This window comes from Coregonus lavaretus (assembly GCF_964263955.1).
Source record: "Coregonus lavaretus genome assembly, contig: HAP1_SCAFFOLD_5581, whole genome shotgun sequence".
NCBI lineage: Eukaryota > Metazoa > Chordata > Actinopteri > Salmoniformes > Salmonidae > Coregonus > Coregonus lavaretus.
In genome coordinates this window covers 17,501-37,500 of record NW_028156470.1, presented here as the reverse complement: position 1 = coordinate 37,500, position 20,000 = coordinate 17,501, and the positions used below count along the sequence as shown (strand labels likewise).

The 20,000-nt window shown below is 45.0% G+C and overlaps 1 protein-coding gene across 1 annotated transcript in view; it reads right to left on the bottom strand.

The window, feature by feature from the left end:
- Positions 1 to 20,000, bottom strand: part of LOC311126311 (huntingtin-like) — a gene marked incomplete at its 3' end in the record, with an annotated part of 36,705 nt that overhangs the window by 633 nt on the left and 16,072 nt on the right. Inside the window, exons 9-18 of the mRNA XM_084200321.1 lie at positions 18,656 to 18,733; positions 16,719 to 16,942; positions 16,390 to 16,468; positions 11,773 to 11,934; positions 11,126 to 11,181; positions 10,425 to 10,573; positions 7,778 to 7,914; positions 7,448 to 7,564; positions 612 to 734; positions 55 to 326 (exon numbers count right to left, since the gene is read on the bottom strand). Coding sequence (XP_084056447.1) covers positions 55 to 326; positions 612 to 734; positions 7,448 to 7,564; positions 7,778 to 7,914; positions 10,425 to 10,573; positions 11,126 to 11,181; positions 11,773 to 11,934; positions 16,390 to 16,468; positions 16,719 to 16,942; positions 18,656 to 18,733 — 1,397 coding nt within the window. The remainder of the gene's footprint in view (positions 1 to 54; positions 327 to 611; positions 735 to 7,447; positions 7,565 to 7,777; positions 7,915 to 10,424; positions 10,574 to 11,125; positions 11,182 to 11,772; positions 11,935 to 16,389; positions 16,469 to 16,718; positions 16,943 to 18,655; positions 18,734 to 20,000) is intronic.

Sequence of the window (20,000 nt, the reverse complement as noted above, 5' to 3'; positions counted from 1 at the left end):
TGGCAACCATAGTAAACCCCAGGGCAACCGTGATGACCCCAACCCGGCACTCACCTAGCGAAGGTCTCCTCCGGGAGCACCCTCTCTCCGTTGGCCTCCTGGTTGTCGGTGGCGACGGTTGCCGGGGTCGCCGGAGGCGGTTGCGGGGGTGACGAGAGGCTGCTGTCGTCGTGGAGATGTCGGATGGTGGGACAGGAGAGGAGGAGAGGAGAGAGGGAAAGCTCGTGGACACGAGAGAGGACTATGTCTTCAGTGGACTGAGAGATGAGGACTCTGAGGACAGCCAAGACACCTGACACCCACAACTGAACTGTGTTGACATTAGCCTGGGGAGGGAGGAGTGAGAGAGAGGAGGGAGGAATGAGTGGGAAGGGAGGGAGGGAGGGAGGGAGGGAGAGGAGAGGAGAGGAGGAAGGAGGGGGAGAGAGAGAAGGGAGGGAGGGAGGGAGGGAGAGGAAAGGGGGAGAGAGGAAAGGAAGAGAGAGAGGAAGGAGGAGAGAGAGGAGGTAGGGGGGAGAGGGAGGAGGGAGGGAGGGAAAGAGATAAAGTAAAGACCTGGTAAAAATTGAATTATCCAAAAAGCGCAAATTCCGTGTGTGTGTGTGTCTCACCATGGTAGCAGGTGTAGTGAACATTCCCTTCAGCAGCATATCTACAGGGCGGAGAGAGGAGGGGGCCACCGTCTCAAACAGAGTGTTCAACACTCCCAGAGCCTCAGGGGAGTCCAGGTGCATCTAGGAGAGAACACTCAATCAGTTACACACTACGGGTTGACAGCACCTCAGGTCCTGTGTTACTGCCTCAGTTAGACACTAGAGGTTGACGTCACCTCAGGTCCTGTGTTACTGCCTCAGTTAGACACTAGAGGTTGACGTCACCTCAGGTCCTGTGTTACTGCCTCAGTTAGACACTAGAGGTTGACGTCACCTCAGGTCCTGTGTTACTGCAGTTAGACACTAGAGGTTGACGTCACCTCAGGTCCTGTGTTACTGCCTCAGTTAGACACTAGAGGTTGACGTCACCTCAGGTCCTGTGTTACTGCAGTTAGACACTAGAGGTTGACGTCACCTCAGGTCCTGTGTTACTGCCTCAGTTAGACACTAGAGGTTGACGTCACCTCAGGTCCTGTGTTACTGCAGTTAGACACTAGAGGTTGACATCACCTCAGGTCCTGTGTTACTGCAGTTAGACACTAGAGGTTGACGTCACCTCAGGTCCTGTGTTACTGCCTCAGTTACACACTAGAGGTTGACGTCACCTCAGGTCCTGTGTTACTGCAGTTAGACACTAGAGGTTGACAGCACCTCAGGTCCTGTGTTACTGCCTCAGTTAGACACTAGAGGTTGACGTCACCTCAGGTCCTGTGTTACTGCCTCAGTTAGACACTAGAGGTTGACATCACCTCAGGTCCTGTGTTACTGCAGTTAGACACTAGAGGTTGACAGCACCTCAGGTCCTGTGTTACTGCAGTTACACACTAGAGGTTGACGTCACCTCAGGTCCTGTGTTACTGCAGTTAGACACTAGAGGTTGACGTCACCTCAGGTCCTGTGTTACTGCCTCAGTTAGACACTAGAGGTTGACGTCACCTCAGGTCCTGTGTTACTGCCTCAGTTAGACACTAGAGGTTGACGTCACCTCAGGTCCTGTGTTACTGCCTCAGTTAGACACTAGAGGTTGACGTCACCTCAGGTCCTGTGTTACTGCAGTTAGACACTAGAGGTTGACGTCACCTCAGGTCCTGTGTTACTGCAGTTAGACACTAGAGGTTGACGTCACCTCAGGTCCTGTGTTACTGCAGTTAGACACTAGAGGTTGACGTCACCTCAGGTCCTGTGTTACTGCAGTTAGACACTAGAGGTTGACGTCACCTCAGGTCCTGTGTTACTGCAGTTAGACACTAGAGGTTGACGTCACCTCAGGTCCTGTGTTACTGCCTCAGTTAGACACTAGAGGTTGACGTCACCTCAGGTCCTGTGTTACTGCCTCAGTTAGACACTAGAGGTTGACGTCACCTCAGGTCCTGTGTTACTGCCTCAGTTAGACACTAGAGGTTGACGTCACCTCAGGTCCTGTGTTACTGCAGTTAGACACTAGAGGTTGACGTCACCTCAGGTCCTGTGTTACTGCCTCAGTTAGACACTAGAGGTTGACATCACCTCAGGTCCTGTGTTACTGCAGTTAGACACTAGAGGTTGACGTCACCTCAGGTCCTGTGTTACTGCAGTTAGACACTAGAGGTTGACAGCACCTCAGGTCCTGTGTTACTGCCTCAGTTAGACACTAGAGGTTGACGTCACCTCAGGTCCTGTGTTACTGCCTCAGTTAGACACTAGAGGTTGACATCACCTCAGGTCCTGTGTTACTGCAGTTAGACACTAGAGGTTGACGTCACCTCAGGTCCTGTGTTACTGCCTCAGTTAGACACTAGAGGTTGACGTCACCTCAGGTCCTGTGTTACTGCAGTTAGACACTAGAGGTTGACATCACCTCAGGTCCTGTGTTACTGCCTCAGTTACACACTAGAGGTTGACGTCACCTCAGGTCCTGTGTTACTGCCTCAGTTACACACTAGAGGTTGACATCACCTCAGGTCCTGTGTTACTGCCTCAGTTAGACACTAGAGGTTGACAGCACCTCAGGTCCTGTGTTACTGCCTCAGTTAGACACTAGAGGTTGACGTCACCTCAGGTCCTGTGTTACTGCCTCAGTTACACACTAGAGGTTGACATCACCTCAGGTCCTGTGTTACTGCCTCAGTTAGACACTAGAGGTTGACATCACCTCAGGTCCTGTGTTACTGCCTCAGTTAGACACTAGAGGTTGACAGCACCTCAGGTCCTGTGTTACTGCCTCAGTTACACACTAGAGGTTGACGTCACCTCAGGTCCTGTGTTACTGCCTCAGTTAGACACTAGAGGTTGACATCACCTCAGGTCCTGTGTTACTGCCTCAGTTACACACTAGAGGTTGACAGCACCTCAGGTCCTGTGTTACTGCCTCAGTTAGACACTAGAGGTTGACGTCACCTCAGGTCCTGTGTTACTGCAGTTAGACACTAGAGGTTGACGTCACCTCAGGTCCTGTGTTACTGCAGTTAGACACTAGAGGTTGACGTCACCTCAGGTCCTGTGTTACTGCCTCAGTTAGACACTAGAGGTTGACGTCACCTCAGGTCCTGTGTTACTGCCTCAGTTAGACACTAGAGGTTGACGTCACCTCAGGTCCTGTGTTACTGCCTCAGTTAGACACTAGAGGTTGACGTCACCTCAGGTCCTGTGTTACTGCCTCAGTTAGACACTACGGGTTGACATCACCTCAGGTCCTGTGTTACTGCCTCAGTTAGACACTAGAGGTTGACGTCACCTCAGGTCCTGTGTTACTGCAGTTAGACACTAGAGGTTGACGTCACCTCAGGTCCTGTGTTACTGCAGTTAGACACTAGAGGTTGACATCACCTCAGGTCCTGTGTTACTGCCTCAGTTAGACACTAGAGGTTGACGTCACCTCAGGTCCTGTGTTACTGCCTCAGTTAGACACTAGAGGTTGACGTCACCTCAGGTCCTGTGTTACTGCCTCAGTTAGACACTAGAGGTTGACGTCACCTCAGGTCCTGTGTTACTGCCTCAGTTAGACACTAGAGGTTGACATCACCTCAGGTCCTGTGTTACTGCCTCAGTTAGACACTAGAGGTTGACGTCACCTCAGGTCCTGTGTTACTGCAGTTAGACACTAGAGGTTGACGTCACCTCAGGTCCTGTGTTACTGCCTCAGTTAGACACTAGAGGTTGACGTCACCTCAGGTCCTGTGTTACTGCCTCAGTTAGACACTAGAGGTTGACAGCACCTCAGGTCCTGTGTTACTGCCTCAGTTAGACACTAGAGGTTGACATCACCTCAGGTCCTGTGTTACTGCCTCAGTTAGACACTAGAGGTTGACATCACCTCAGGTCCTGTGTTACTGCCTCAGTTAGACACTAGAGGTTGACGTCACCTCAGGTCCTGTGTTACTGCCTCAGTTAGACACTAGAGGTTGACGTCACCTCAGGTCCTGTGTTACTGCCTCAGTTAGACACTAGAGGTTGACATCACCTCAGGTCCTGTGTTACTGCCTCAGTTAGACACTAGAGGTTGACGTCACCTCAGGTCCTGTGTTACTGCCTCAGTTAGACACTAGAGGTTGACGTCACCTCAGGTCCTGTGTTACTGCAGTTAGACACTAGAGGTTGACATCACCTCAGGTCCTGTGTTACTGCCTCAGTTAGACACTAGAGGTTGACGTCACCTCAGGTCCTGTGTTACTGCCTCAGTTAGACACTAGAGGTTGACATCACCTCAGGTCCTGTGTTACTGCCTCAGTTAGACACTAGAGGTTGACGTCACCTCAGGTCCTGTGTTACTGCAGTTAGACACTAGAGGTTGACATCACCTCAGGTCCTGTGTTACTGCCTCAGTTAGACACTAGAGGTTGACATCACCTCAGGTCCTGTGTTACTGCCTCAGTTAGACACTAGAGGTTGACATCACCTCAGGTCCTGTGTTACTGCCTCAGTTACACACTAGAGGTTGACAGCACCTCAGGTCCTGTGTTACTGCCTCAGTTAGACACTAGAGGTTGACGTCACCTCAGGTCCTGTGTTACTGCAGTTAGACACTAGAGGTTGACGTCACCTCAGGTCCTGTGTTACTGCAGTTAGACACTAGAGGTTGACGTCACCTCAGGTCCTGTGTTACTGCCTCAGTTAGACACTAGAGGTTGACGTCACCTCAGGTCCTGTGTTACTGCCTCAGTTAGACACTAGAGGTTGACGTCACCTCAGGTCCTGTGTTACTGCCTCAGTTAGACACTAGAGGATGACGTCACCTCAGGTCCTGTGTTACTGCAGTTAGACACTAGAGGTTGACGTCACCTCAGGTCCTGTGTTACTGCAGTTAGACACTAGAGGTTGACGTCACCTCAGGTCCTGTGTTACTGCAGTTAGACACTAGAGGATGACGTCACCTCAGGTCCTGTGTTACTGCCTCAGTTAGACACTAGAGGTTGACATCACCTCAGGTCCCCTCAGGTCCTGTGTTACTGCAGTTAGACACTAGAGGTTGACGTCACCTCAGGTCCTGTGTTACTGCCTCAGTTAGACACTAGAGGTTGACGTCACCTCAGGTCCTGTGTTACTGCCTCAGTTAGACACTAGAGGTTGACGTCACCTCAGGTCCTGTGTTACTGCCTCAGTTAGACACTAGAGGTTGACATCACCTCAGGTCCTGTGTTACTGCCTCAGTTAGACACTAGAGGTTGACGTCACCTCAGGTCCTGTGTTACTGCAGTTAGACACTAGAGGTTGACGTCACCTCAGGTCCTGTGTTACTGCCTCAGTTAGACACTAGAGGTTGACGTCACCTCAGGTCCTGTGTTACTGCCTCAGTTAGACACTAGAGGTTGACATCACCTCAGGTCCTGTGTTACTGCCTCAGTTAGACACTAGAGGTTGACGTCACCTCAGGTCCTGTGTTACTGCAGTTAGACACTAGAGGTTGACGTCACCTCAGGTCCTGTGTTACTGCCTCAGTTAGACACTAGAGGTTGACGTCACCTCAGGTCCTGTGTTACTGCCTCAGTTAGACACTAGAGGTTGACAGCACCTCAGGTCCTGTGTTACTGCCTCAGTTAGACACTAGAGGTTGACGTCACCTCAGGTCCTGTGTTACTGCCTCAGTTAGACACTAGAGGTTGACATCACCTCAGGTCCTGTGTTACTGCCTCAGTTAGACACTAGAGGTTGACGTCACCTCAGGTCCTGTGTTACTGCAGTTAGACACTAGAGGTTGACGTCACCTCAGGTCCTGTGTTACTGCCTCAGTTAGACACTAGAGGTTGACAGCACCTCAGGTCCTGTGTTACTGCCTCAGTTAGACACTAGAGGTTGACGTCACCTCAGGTCCTGTGTTACTGCAGTTAGACACTAGAGGTTGACGTCACCTCAGGTCCTGTGTTACTGCAGTTAGACACTAGAGGTTGACGTCACCTCAGGTCCTGTGTTACTGCCTCAGTTAGACACTAGAGGTTGACGTCACCTCAGGTCCTGTGTTACTGCAGTTAGACACTAGAGGTTGACGTCACCTCAGGTCCTGTGTTACTGCAGTTACACACTAGAGGTTGACATCACCTCAGGTCCTGTGTTACTGCAGTTAGACACTAGAGGTTGACATCACCTCAGGTCCTGTGTTACTGCCTCAGTTAGACACTAGAGGTTGACGTCACCTCAGGTCCTGTGTTACTGCCTCAGTTAGACACTAGAGGTTGACGTCACCTCAGGTCCTGTGTTACTGCCTCAGTTAGACACTAGAGGTTGACGTCACCTCAGGTCCTGTGTTACTGCCTCAGTTAGACACTAGAGGTTGACGTCACCTCAGGTCCTGTGTTACTGCAGTTAGACACTAGAGGTTGACATCACCTCAGGTCCTGTGTTACTGCAGTTAGACACTAGAGGTTGACATCACCTCAGGTCCTGTGTTACTGCCTCAGTTAGACACTAGAGGTTGACAGCACCTCAGGTCCTGTGTTACTGCCTCAGTTAGACACTAGAGGTTGACGTCACCTCAGGTCCTGTGTTACTGCAGTTAGACACTAGAGGTTGACGTCACCTCAGGTCCTGTGTTACTGCAGTTAGACACTAGAGGTTGACGTCACCTCAGGTCCTGTGTTACTGCCTCAGTTAGACACTAGAGGTTGACGTCACCTCAGGTCCTGTGTTACTGCAGTTAGACACTAGAGGTTGACGTCACCTCAGGTCCTGTGTTACTGCAGTTACACACTAGAGGTTGACATCACCTCAGGTCCTGTGTTACTGCAGTTAGACACTAGAGGTTGACATCACCTCAGGTCCTGTGTTACTGCCTCAGTTAGACACTAGAGGTTGACGTCACCTCAGGTCCTGTGTTACTGCCTCAGTTAGACACTAGAGGTTGACGTCACCTCAGGTCCTGTGTTACTGCCTCAGTTAGACACTAGAGGTTGACGTCACCTCAGGTCCTGTGTTACTGCCTCAGTTAGACACTAGAGGTTGACGTCACCTCAGGTCCTGTGTTACTGCAGTTAGACACTAGAGGTTGACATCACCTCAGGTCCTGTGTTACTGCCTCAGTTAGACACTAGAGGTTGACGTCACCTCAGGTCCTGTGTTACTGCAGTTAGACACTAGAGGTTGACATCACCTCAGGTCCTGTGTTACTGCCTCAGTTAGACACTAGAGGTTGACGTCACCTCAGGTCCTGTGTTACTGCAGTTACACACTAGAGGTTGACGTCACCTCAGGTCCTGTGTTACAACCTCAGGAACGGGAGTTAAATTCTAAAGTCAAGTTTGGGACGGGTTCAACAGTCCACAGGAACGGGCAGTACAGGAATAATTTTAAATAAGTTTACAAGCTCTCTCTCACTGTGTACGTACCTGTTGTTTTCCTATCATGGGCAGTATGATGTCAGCTATCTGTCTGGACAGTCTCTTCCACTTGTCCTCGTTCTCCTTGTGACACTGCTGGAGGACCAGGATGAACATCTCCAGCACCTAAACACAGACACACAGGGGTCAAATGTCACACAGGTCAAAACGTTAGGCTTCTAATAGTTGCATGGTTCAAAGGTTCCAAAGCACCAAGGTTCCAAAGCGCCAAGGTTCCAAACCGCCAAGGTTCCAAAGCGCCAAGGTTCCAAAGCACCAAGGTTCCAAAGCACCATGGTTGCAAAGCACCAAGGTTCCATGTTTCCAAAGTGTGTATACCTGGTGGTATTGTATGAGTCTCAGCAGCATGGAGACCACCACCTCTTTCTGGGTGTCCAGTTCCTTCCCAGCATCAGCCTTGTTGGAGCCTCTCAGAACAAACAGGTCATGGACTATAGGCTGCAGGGCTGGGATGGCTGTATGGGGAGAAATAAAGACCCATTTAGACAAGAAGATGGAGGAGAAATAAAGACATTTAGACATGAAGATGGGGGAGAAATAAAGACATTTAGACAAGAAGATGGGGGAGAAATAAAGACATTTAGACAAGAAGATGGGGAGAAAAAGATATTTAGAAAAGAAGATGGGGAGAAATAAAGACATTTAGACAAGAAGATGGGGGAGAAATAAATACATTTAGACAAGAAGATGGGGGAGAAATAAAGACATTTAGAAAAGAAGATGGAGGAGAAATAAAGACATTTAGAAAAGAAGATGGGGAAGAAATAAAGACATTTAGACAATAAGATGGAGGAGAAATAGACATTTAGACAAGAAGATGGGGAGAAATAAAGACATTTAGACAAGAAGATGGAGGAGAAATAAAGACATTTAGACAAGAAGATGGAGGAGAAATAGACATTTAGAAAAGAAGATGGGGAGAAAAAGACATTTAGACAAGAAGATGGAGGAGAAATAAAGACATTTAGACAAGAAGATGAGGAGAAATAAAGACATTTAGACAATAAGATGGAGGAGAAATAAGACATTTAGACAAGAAGATGGGGAGAAATAAAGACATTTAGACAAGAAGATGGAGGAGAAATAAAGACATTTAGACAAGAAGTTGGAGGAGGAATAAAGATATTTAGAAAATAAGATGGGGAGAAATAAATACATTTAGAAAAGAAGATGGAGGAGAAATAAAGACATTTAGAAAAGAAGATGGGGAGAAATAAAGACATTTAGACAAGAAGATGGAGGAGAAATAAAGACATTTAGACAAGAAGATGGAGGAGAAATAAAGACATTTAGACAATAAGATGGAGGAGAAATAGACATTTAGACAAGAAGATGGGGAGAAATAAAGACATTTAGACAAGAAGATGGAGGAGAAATAAAGATATTTAGACAAGAAGATGGAGGAGAAATAGACATTTAGAAAAGAAGATGGGGAGAAAAAGACATTTAGACAAGAAGATGGGGAGAAATAAAGACATTTAGAAAAGAAGATGGAGGAGAAATAAAGACATTTAGAAAAGAAGATGGAGGAGAAATAAAGACATTTAGACAAGAAGATGGAGGAGGAATAAAGATATTTAGAAAATAAGATGGGGAGAAATAAATACATTTAGAAAAGAAGATGGGGAGAAATAAAGACATTTAGACAAGAAGATGGGGGAGAAATAAAGACATTTAGAAAATAAGATGGGGAGAAATAAAGACATTTAGACAATAAGATGGAGGAGAAATAAAGACATTTAGACAAGAAGATGGAGAGAAATAAAGACATTTAGACAATAAGATGGGGGAGAAATAAAGACATTTAGAAAAGAAGATGGGGAGAAATAAAGACATACATCATCGTCAACCACCAGTGAGTCCTGGATCCGATATTATTCATGGGAATGTGGACAGCGTATAGGCTTTGTGTGTGCGTGCGCATGTGTGTGTGTTTGACACGTGTGTGTGTGTGTGTTCCTACCATGTGTGTGTTTGACACGTGTGTGTGTGTGCTCCTACCATGTGTGTGTGTGCTCCTACCATGTGTGTGTGTGCTCCTACCATGTGTGTGTGTGCTCCTACCATGTGTGTGTTTGACACGTGTGTGTGTGCTCCTACCATGTGTGTGTGTGCTCCTACCATGTGTGTGTGTGTTCCTACCATGTGTGTGTTTGACACGTGTGTGTGTGCTCCTACCATGTGTGTGTGTGCTCCTACCATGTGTGTGTGTGTGCTCCTACCATGTGTGTGTGTGCTCCTACCATGTGTGTGTGTGCTCCTACCATGTGTGTGTGTGCTCCTACCATGTGTGTGTGTGTGCTCCTACCATGTGTGTGTGTGTGCTCCTACCATGTGTGTGTGTGTGCTCCTACCATGTGTGTGTGTGCTCCTACCATGTGTGTGTGTACTCCTACCATGTGTGTGTGTGCTCCTACCATGTGTGTGTGTGCTCCTACCATGTGTGTGTGTGTTCCTACCATGTGTGTGTGTGCTCCTACCATGTGTGTGTGTGCTCCTACCATGTGTGTGTGTGCTCCTACCATGTGTGTGTGTGCTCCTACCATGTGTGTGTGTGCTCCTACCATGTGTGTGTGTGCTCCTACCATGTGTGTGTGTGCTCCTACCATGTGTGTGTGTGCTCCTACCATGTGTGTGTGTGCTCCTACCATGTGTGTGTGTGCTCCTACCATGTGTGTGTGTGCTCCTACCATGTGTGTGTGTGCTCCTACCATGTGTGTGTGTGCTCCTACCATGTGTGTGTGTGCTCCTACCATGTGTGTGTGTGTGCTCCTACCATGTGTGTGTGTGCTCCTACCATGTGTGTGTGTGCTCCTACCATGTGTGTGTGTGCTCCTACCATGTGTGTGTGTGCTCCTACCATGTGTGTGTGTGCTCCTACCATGTGTGTGTGTGCTCCTACCATGTGTGTGTGTGCTCCTACCATGTGTGTGTGTGCTCCTACCATGTGTGTGTGTGCTCCTACCATGTGTGACAGCCTTCCTCCCACTAGCCATGATGCCATCACAGAGCTGAATGATCTTTGGGATGCTGATGATCTGTTTGGAGTGGTACCGCTCGTACGACAACAGAACCAGGAAGAAGAATATGTTGGGGACGATCGCCTCCGAATCTCTGGAGACAGAGAGAGACAGAGACAGAGACAGAGACAGAGACAGAGAGAGAGAGAGAGAGAGAGAGAGAGAGAGAGAGAGAGAGAGAGAGAGAGAGAGAGAGAGAGAAGGAGAGAGAGAGAGGGTGAACGAGAGAGAGAGAGAGAGAGAGAGAGAGGGTGAACGAGAGAGAGAGAGAGAGAGAGAGAGAGAAGGTGAACGAGAGAGAGAGAGAGAGAGAGGGTGAACGAGAGAGAGAGAGAGAGAGAGGGTGAACGTGACGAGAGAGAGAGAGAGAGAGAGAGAGAGAGAGAGAGAGAGAGAGAGAGAGAGAGAGAGAGAGAGAGAGAGAGAGAGAGAGAGAGAGAGAGAGAGAGAGAGAGAGAGAGAGAGAGAGAGAGAGAGAGAGAGAGAGAGAGAGAGAGAGAGAGAGAGAGAGAGAGAGAGAGAGAGAGAGAGAGAGAACATCAGACAACATGTTCAATTTAATGTTTAGAAATAAGAAAAGCCTTTTTGGGTGCTTGGTCAAAAGGTGATGAAAAGTGGTGCAATGTGAAACAGAACAAGGTCTTACCTGAACTGTCCCACCTCAATGTACTCAAACTGCTTCAATACAAAGCCTATGAACACCTGAAACAGAGAGACCAGGTTACAATCAAACTGTGTCTGTGTCTCTGTATGCACCTGTGTGCGTGTGTCTATAAGTGTGTGTGTATACGTGTGTGTGTGTGTGTGTGTATACATATCTGTGTGCGTGTGCGTGTGTGTGTGTATATACGTGTGTGTGTGTGTGTATACATATCTGTGTGTGTGTGTGTGTGTGTGTGTGTGTGCGTGTATTCGTGTCTATAAGGCTGCGTTCACACAGGCAGACCAATTGTGATCTTTTTTCCACTAATTGGTAGAAATCTTGACCAATCACATCTGATCTTTTCACATCAGATCTTTTTCAGAGCTAATCTGATTGGTCAAAAGATAAATTAGTGGGGGGGGGAAAAGATCACAATTAGTCTGCCTGTGTAAACGCATATAATAATAATAATATGCCATTTAGCAGACACTTTTATCCAAAGCGACTTACAGTCATGCGTGCATACATTTTTACGTATGGGTGGTCCCGGGGATCGAACCCACTACCCTGGCGTTAACAAGCGCCGTGCTCTACCAATTGAGCTACAGAGGACCACCAAATGACTAAAATGTAAATGTTAGTGTTCTAACCTGGTCTGAGTCCAGCAGACAGTAGTTTACTCGTAGCTGCACTAGCTGTGCCAGCAGGTCCAGGACCTGTCTCTGCAGCGCCACAGAGGTGGAGGTGGTGTACTGCTTCAGAGCCTTGATCACCAGAGGCTCAAACAGACGGATGTGGTTGTGGATCGCATTCTGGAAGACAATCGATCGATAACTCAAGTTAAATCAGTTAAATCGATTAATCAATCCGTCCCATTAAAAGTTACAAACAGACGGATGTGGTTTTGGATCGCATTCTGGAAGACAATCGATCGATAACTCAATTAATCAGTTAATCGATTAATCAATCAGTCCATTAAAGTTACAAACAGACAGATGTGGTTTTGGATCACATTCTGGGAGACAATCGATTAATCAATCGGTCCATTAAAGTTACAAACAGACGGATGTGGCTGTGGATAGCATTCTGCAAAACAATCAATCAATAAATTAATAAATTAATTGGTCAGTCAATCAACCAATCAATATTTTAAAGTTACAAACAGATGGATGTGGATCACATTCTGGAAGTCATATCAATAAATCAGTCAGTCAATCAATGGATCAATAAAGAACACTTGAGGTGATTACAAGAACATGTTACTTTGAAAAATACATGGAATAAATTAAAGTTGCACTTCTCCCCGATTGCAGTTAACTGTACTGCCACCTGCTGGTAATGAGTCATCTAAATCTAACTGCTCTTAGTCACCATGAGTTATCTAACTGCTCTTAGAGTCACCATGAGTTATCTAACTGCTCTTAGAGTCACCATGAGTTATCTAACTGCTCTTAGAGTCACCATGAGTTATCTAACTGCTCTTAGAGTCACCATGAGTTATCTAACTGCTCTTAGAGTCACCATGAGTTATCTAACTGCTCTTAGAATCACCATGAGTTATCTAACTGCTCTTAGTCACCATGAGTTATCTAACTGCTCTTAGAGTCACCATGAGTTATCTAACTGCTCTTAGAGTCACCATGAGTTATCTAACTGCTCTTAGAGTCACCATGAGTTATCTAACTGCTCTTAGAGTCACCATGAGTTATCTAACTGCTCTTAGAGTCACCATGAGTTATCTAACTGCTCTTAGTCACCATGAGTTATCTAACTGCTCTTAGAGTCACCATGAGTTATCTAACTGCTCTTAGAGTCACCATGAGTTATCTAACTGCTCTTAGAGTCACCATGAGTTATCTAACTGCTCTTAGAGTCACCATGAGTTATCTAACTGCTCTTAGAGTCACCATGAGTTATCTAACTGCTCTTAGAGTCACCATGAGTTATCTAACTGCTCTTAGAATCACCATGAGTTATCTAACTGCTCTTAGTCACCATGAGTTATCTAACTGCTCTTAGAGTCACCATGAGTTATCTAACTGCTCTTAGAGTCACCATGAGTTATCTAACTGCTCTTAGAGTCACCATGAGTTATCTAACTGCTCTTAGAGTCACCATGAGTTATCTAACTGCTCTTAGAGTCACCATGAGTTATCTAACTGCTCTTAGTCACCATGAGTTATCTAACTGCTCTTAGAGTCACCATGAGATATCTAACTGCTCTTAGAGTCACCATGAGTTATCTAACTGCTCTTAGAGTCACCATGAGTTATCTAACTGCTCTTAGTCACCATGAGTTATTTAACTGCTCTTAGTCACCATGAGTTATTTAACTGCTCTTAGTCACCATGAGATATCTAACTGCTCTTAGTCACCATGAGTTATCTAACTGCTCTTAGTCACCATGAGTTATCTAACTGCTCTTAGTCACCATGAGTTATCTAACTGCTCTTAGTCACCATGAGTTATTTAACTGCTCTTAGTCACCATGAGTTATTTAACTGCTCTTAGAGTCACCATGAGTTATCTAACTGCTCTTAGAGTCACCATGAGTTATCTAACTGCTCTTAGAATCACCATGAGTTATCTAACTGCTCTTAGTCACCATGAGTTATCTAACTGCTCTTAGAGTCACCATGAGTTATCTAACTGCTCTTAGAGTCACCATGAGTTATCTAACTGCTCTTAGAGTCACCATGAGTTATCTAACTGCTCTTAGAGTCACCATGAGTTATCTAACTGCTCTTAGAGTCACCATGAGTTATCTAACTGCTCTTAGTCACCATGAGTTATCTAACTGCTCTTAGAGTCACCATGAGATATCTAACTGCTCTTAGAGTCACCATGAGTTATCTAACTGCTCTTAGAGTCACCATGAGTTATCTAACTGCTCTTAGTCACCATGAGTTATTTAACTGCTCTTAGTCACCATGAGTTATTTAACTGCTCTTAGTCACCATGAGATATCTAACTGCTCTTAGTCACCATGAGTTATCTAACTGCTCTTAGTCACCATGAGTTATCTAACTGCTCTTAGTCACCATGAGTTATCTAACTGCTCTTAGTCACCATGAGTTATTTAACTGCTCTTAGTCACCATGAGTTATTTAACTGCTCTTAGAGTCACCATGAGTTATCTAACTGCTCTTAGTCACCATGAGTTATCTAACTGCTCTTAGAGTCACCATGAGTTATCTAACTGCTCTTAGAGTCACCATGAGTTATCTAACTGCTCTTAGAGTCACCATGAGTTATCTAACTGCTCTTAGTCACCATGAGATATCTAACTGCTCTTAGAGTCACCATGAGTTATCTAACTGCTCTTAGTCACCATGAGTTATCTAACTGCTCTTAGAGTCACCATGAGATATCTAACTGCTCTTAGTCACCATGAGTTATCTAACTGCTCTTAGTCACCATGAGTTATCTAACTGCTCTTAGTCACCATGAGTTATCTAACTGCTCTTAGTCACCATGAGTTATCTAACTGCTCTTAGTCACCATGAGATATCTAACTGCTCTTAGAGTCACCATGAGTTATCTAACTGCTCTTAGAGTCACCATGAGTTATCTAACTGCTCTTAGAGTCACCATGAGATATCTAACTGCTCTTAGAGTCACCATGAGTTATCTAACTGCTCTTAGAGTCACCATGAGATATCTAACTGCTCTTAGAGTCACCATGAGTTATCTAACTGCTCTTAGTCACCATGAGTTATCTAACTGCTCTTAGAGTCACCATGAGTTATCTAACTGCTCTTAGAGTCACCATGAGTTATCTAACTGCTTTTAGTCACCATGAGTTATCTAACTGCTCTTAGAGTCACCATGAGTTATCTAACTGCTCTTAGAGTCACCATGAGTTATCTAACTGCTCTTAGAGTCACCATGAGTTATCTAACTGCTCTTAGTCACCATGAGATATCTAACTGCTCTTAGAGTCACCATGAGTTATCTAACTGCTCTTAGAGTCACCATGAGTTATCTAACTGCTCTTAGAGTCACCATGAGTTATCTAACTGCTCTTAGTCACCATGAGATATCTAACTGCTCTTAGAGTCACCATGAGTTATCTAACTGCTCTTAGAGTCACCATGAGTTATCTAACTGCTCTTAGAGTCACCATGAGTTATCTAACTGCTCTTAGTCACCATGAGTTATTTAACTGCTCTTAGTCACCATGAGTTATTTAACTGCTCTTAGTCACCATGAGATATCTAACTGCTCTTAGTCACCATGAGATATCTAACTGCTCTTAGTCACCATGAGTTATCTAACTGCTCTTAGTCACCATGAGTTATCTAACTGCTCTTAGTCACCATGAGTTATCTAACTGCTCTTAGTCACCATGAGTTATTTAACTGCTCTTAGTCACCATGAGTTATTTAACTGCTCTTAGTCACCATGAGATATCTAACTGCTCTTAGAGTCACCATGAGTTATCTAACTGCTCTTAGAGTCACCATGAGTTATCTAACTGCTCTTAGAGTCACCATGAGTTATCTAACTGCTCTTAGTCACCATGAGTTATCTAACTGCTCTTAGAGTCACCATGAGTTATCTAACTGCTCTTAGAGTCACCATGAGTTATCTAACTGCTCTTAGTCACCATGAGTTATCTAACTGCTCTTAGAGTCACCATGAGTTATCTAACTGCTCTTAGAGTCACCATGAGTTATCTAACTGCTCTTAGTCACCATGAGTTATCTAACTGCTCTTAGAGTCACCATGAGTTATCTAACTGCTCTTAGAGTCACCATGAGTTATCTAACTGCTCTTAGAGTCACCATGAGATATCTAACTGCTCTTAGTCACCATGAGTTATCTAACTGCTCTTAGTCACCATGAGTTATCTAACTGCTCTTAGTCACCATGAGTTATCTAACTGCTCTTAGTCACCATGAGTTATCTAACTGCTCTTAGTCACCATGAGTTATCTAACTGCTCTTAGAGTCACCATGAGATATCTAACTGCTCTTAGAGTCACCATGAGTTATCTAACTGCTCTTAGAGTCACCATGAGATATCTAACTGCTCTTAGAGTCACCATGAGTTATCTAACTGCTCTTAGTCACCATGAGTTATCTAACTGCTCTTAGAGTCACCATGAGTTATCTAACTGCTCTTAGAGTCACCATGAGTTATCTAACTGCTCTTAGTCACCATGGCACGTCAACCATATGCTGCACATTGAAATAGCAGTAATGTATTAGCGCTAAGCTGTAGTGTGTGTGTGTGTGTGTGTGTGTGTGTGTGTGTGTGTGTACCTTGTCTCCTCTCTGTTTGGTCACGTTGGTGATACTGGACCTCAGCTGGTTGGACACCTTCTGCATGACATCAAACCACCTGATGGGGACAGATACAGGGAGGGTAGAGAGTGAGTGTGTGTGTGTGTGTGTGTGTATATAAGCACGGTGTGTGTGTGTGTGTGTGTGAGTGTATATAAGCACGGTGTGTGTGTGTGTGTGTGTGTGTGTGTGTGTGTGTGTGTCTATAAGCACGGTGTGTGTGTGTGTGTGTGTGAGTGTATATAAGCATGGTGTGTGTGTGTGTGTGTGTATATAAGCACGGTGTGTGTGTGTGTGTGTGTACCCACCCTGACGCGTCCTGCTCCTGTTCAGCCTGCACCATGTTCCTGAGGCTAGCGTCGGCCAGGGCCTGGGTGAAGTGTGTGTAGGGAGCCATGAAGCAGTAATGGTAGAGGCCAGGTCTCAGGCTGGACGAGCCCAGGCGAAGAGCCTTCCCCTGGGATCGACTAGGCCCGCCCTGGGCCCCCTCGTACTGGGAGGCTAGGTTGGTACCAAACAACGTCTTCAACAACTGGGGGGAGAGAAGACAGGGGGGGGAACGGTTGAAATATGGTTGCAATGTTCCGCTAACTTCCCCATAATTCCCTGTTTTCCAGAAACCAGAGGGAATAATCCGAACATTTTGGGAAAGTAACCAACATTTAGTAACCCTAGGGTGGAAGGATATTATCATCACACACACACACACACACTCCAAACGACCCTGTCTTATCCCTTAAAGCACACACTGACCCCTCTCTCTCTCACACACACACACACTCCAAACTACCCTGTCTTATCCCTTAAAGCACACACTGACCTCTCTCTCACACACACACACACACACACGCACACACTGACCTCTCTCTCTCTCTCACACACACACACACTCCAAACTACCCTGTCTTATCCCTTAAAGCACACACTGACCCCTCTCTCTCTCACACACACACACACACACACTCCAAACTACCCTGTCTTATCCCTTAAAGCACACACTGACCTCTCTCTCTCACACACACACACACTCCAAACTACCCTGTCTTATCCCTTAAAGCACACACTGACCTCTCTCTCTCACACACACACACACTCCAAACTACCCTGTCTTATCCCTTAAAGCACACACTGACCCCTCTCTCTCACACACACACACTCCAAACTACCCTGTCTTATCCCTTAAAGCACACACTGACCTCTCTCTCTCACACACACACACACTCCAAACTACCCTGTCTTATCCCTTAAAGCACACACTGACCTCTCTCTCTCACACACACACACACTCCAAACTACCCTGTCTTATCCCTTAAAGCACACACTGACCCCTCTCTCTCACACACACACACTCCAAACTACCCTGTCTTATCCCTTAAAGCACACACTGACCTCTCTCTCTCACACACACACACACACACTCCAAACTACCCTGTCTTATCCCTTAAAGCACACACTGACCTCTCTCTCTCACACACACACACACACACTCCAAACTACCCTGTCTTATCCCTTAAAGCACACACTGACCTCTCTCTCACACACACACACACACACACTCCAAACTACCCTGTCTTATCCCTTAAAGCACACACTGACCTCTCTCTCTCACACACACACACTCTAAACGACCCTGTCTTATCCCTTAAAGCACACACTGACCTCTCTCTCTCACACACACACACACACTCCAAACGACCCTGTCTTATCCCTTAAAGCACACACTGACCTCTCTCTCTCACACACACACACACACTCCAAACTACCCTGTCTTATCCCTTAAAGCACACACTGACCTCTCTCTCTCACACACACACACTCCAAACGACCCTGTCTTATCCCTTAAAGCACACACTGACCTCTCTCTCTCTCACACACACACACACACTCCAAACGACCCTGTCTTATCCCTTAAAGCACACACTGACCTCTCTCTCACACACACACAGTCTCTTCAGACACCCAGTCTTCTGAACAGTGGTGTTTTGTATGGAACCATCGCACAGGGATCCCGATCTCTCTCAGGCCCTGTCGGCAGGTACCAGTCTCACTGTGTGGTGAGTCTTATAGACTACAGTACACTGACCAGTACTGCAGTTATTACACTGACCACCACCACCACACCGTACAGCACAGACCTGTAGTACTGTAGTTAGTCCACTGACCACCACCACCACACCGTACAGCACAGACCTGTTGTACTGTAGTTATTACACTGACCACCACCACCACACCGTACAGCACAGACCTGTTGTACACAGACAGTAGCCATCAGAGGTTCTCTGGAGAAGCAGGCCTTCAGGTAGCTGAGGATCTCTTCCACACACTGATGGATCAGACAACAACAGTAATCAATACATCATTATACTACAACTATTCACTAACTAGTATCTAATCAATACATCATTATACTACAACTATTACCTAACTAGTATCTAATCAATACATCATTATACTACTACTATTAACTAACTAGTATCTAATCAATACATCATTATACTACTACTATTAACTAACTAGTATCTAATCAATACATCATAATACTACAACTATTAACTAACTAGTATCTAATCAATACATCATTATACTACTACTATTAACTAACTAGTATCTAATCAATACATCATTATACTACTACTATTAACTAACTAGTATCTAATCAATACATCATTATACTACAACTATTAACTAACTAGTATCTAATCCATACATCATTATACTACTACTATTAACTAACTAGTATCTAATCAATACATCATAATACTACAACTATTAACTAACTAGTATCTAATCAATACATCATTATACTACTACTATTAACTAACTAGTATCTAATCAATACATCATTATACTACTACTATTAACTAACTAGTATCTAATCAATACATCATTATACTACAACTATTAACTAACTAGTATCTAATCAATACATCATTATACTACTACTATTAACTAACTAGTATCTAATCAACACATCATTATACTACTACTATTAACTAACTAGTATCTAATCAATACATCATTATACTACAACTATTAACTAACTAGTATCTAATCAATACATCATTATACTACTACTATTAACTAACTAGTATCTAATCAATACATCATTATACTACAACTATTAACTAACTAGTATCTAATCAATACATCATTATACTACAACTATTAACTAACTAGTATCTAATCAATACATCATTATACTACTACTATTAACTAACTAGTATCTAATCAATACATCATTATACTACTACTATTAACTAACTAGTATATAATCAATACATCATTATACTACAACTATTAACTAACTAGTATCTAATCTATTCATTATTATATAATTAATAATAGATTCTGGCATTGAAGCGCTTTATCTACTTCCCCAGTCAGAATAACTTGAGGAAACCATTTATATGTCTTCGTGTCCAGTATGAAGGAAGTTAGAGGTAGTTTCGCTAACCAATGCTAACTAGCGTTAGCGCAATGACTGGTAGTCTATGGGTACAGTAGCAATGCTTAAAATGCCAGAATCTCGCAGTATCCCTTTAAGCTAATGAACATGAAGGGTGTTATAACACGTTTATGAACATGAATAA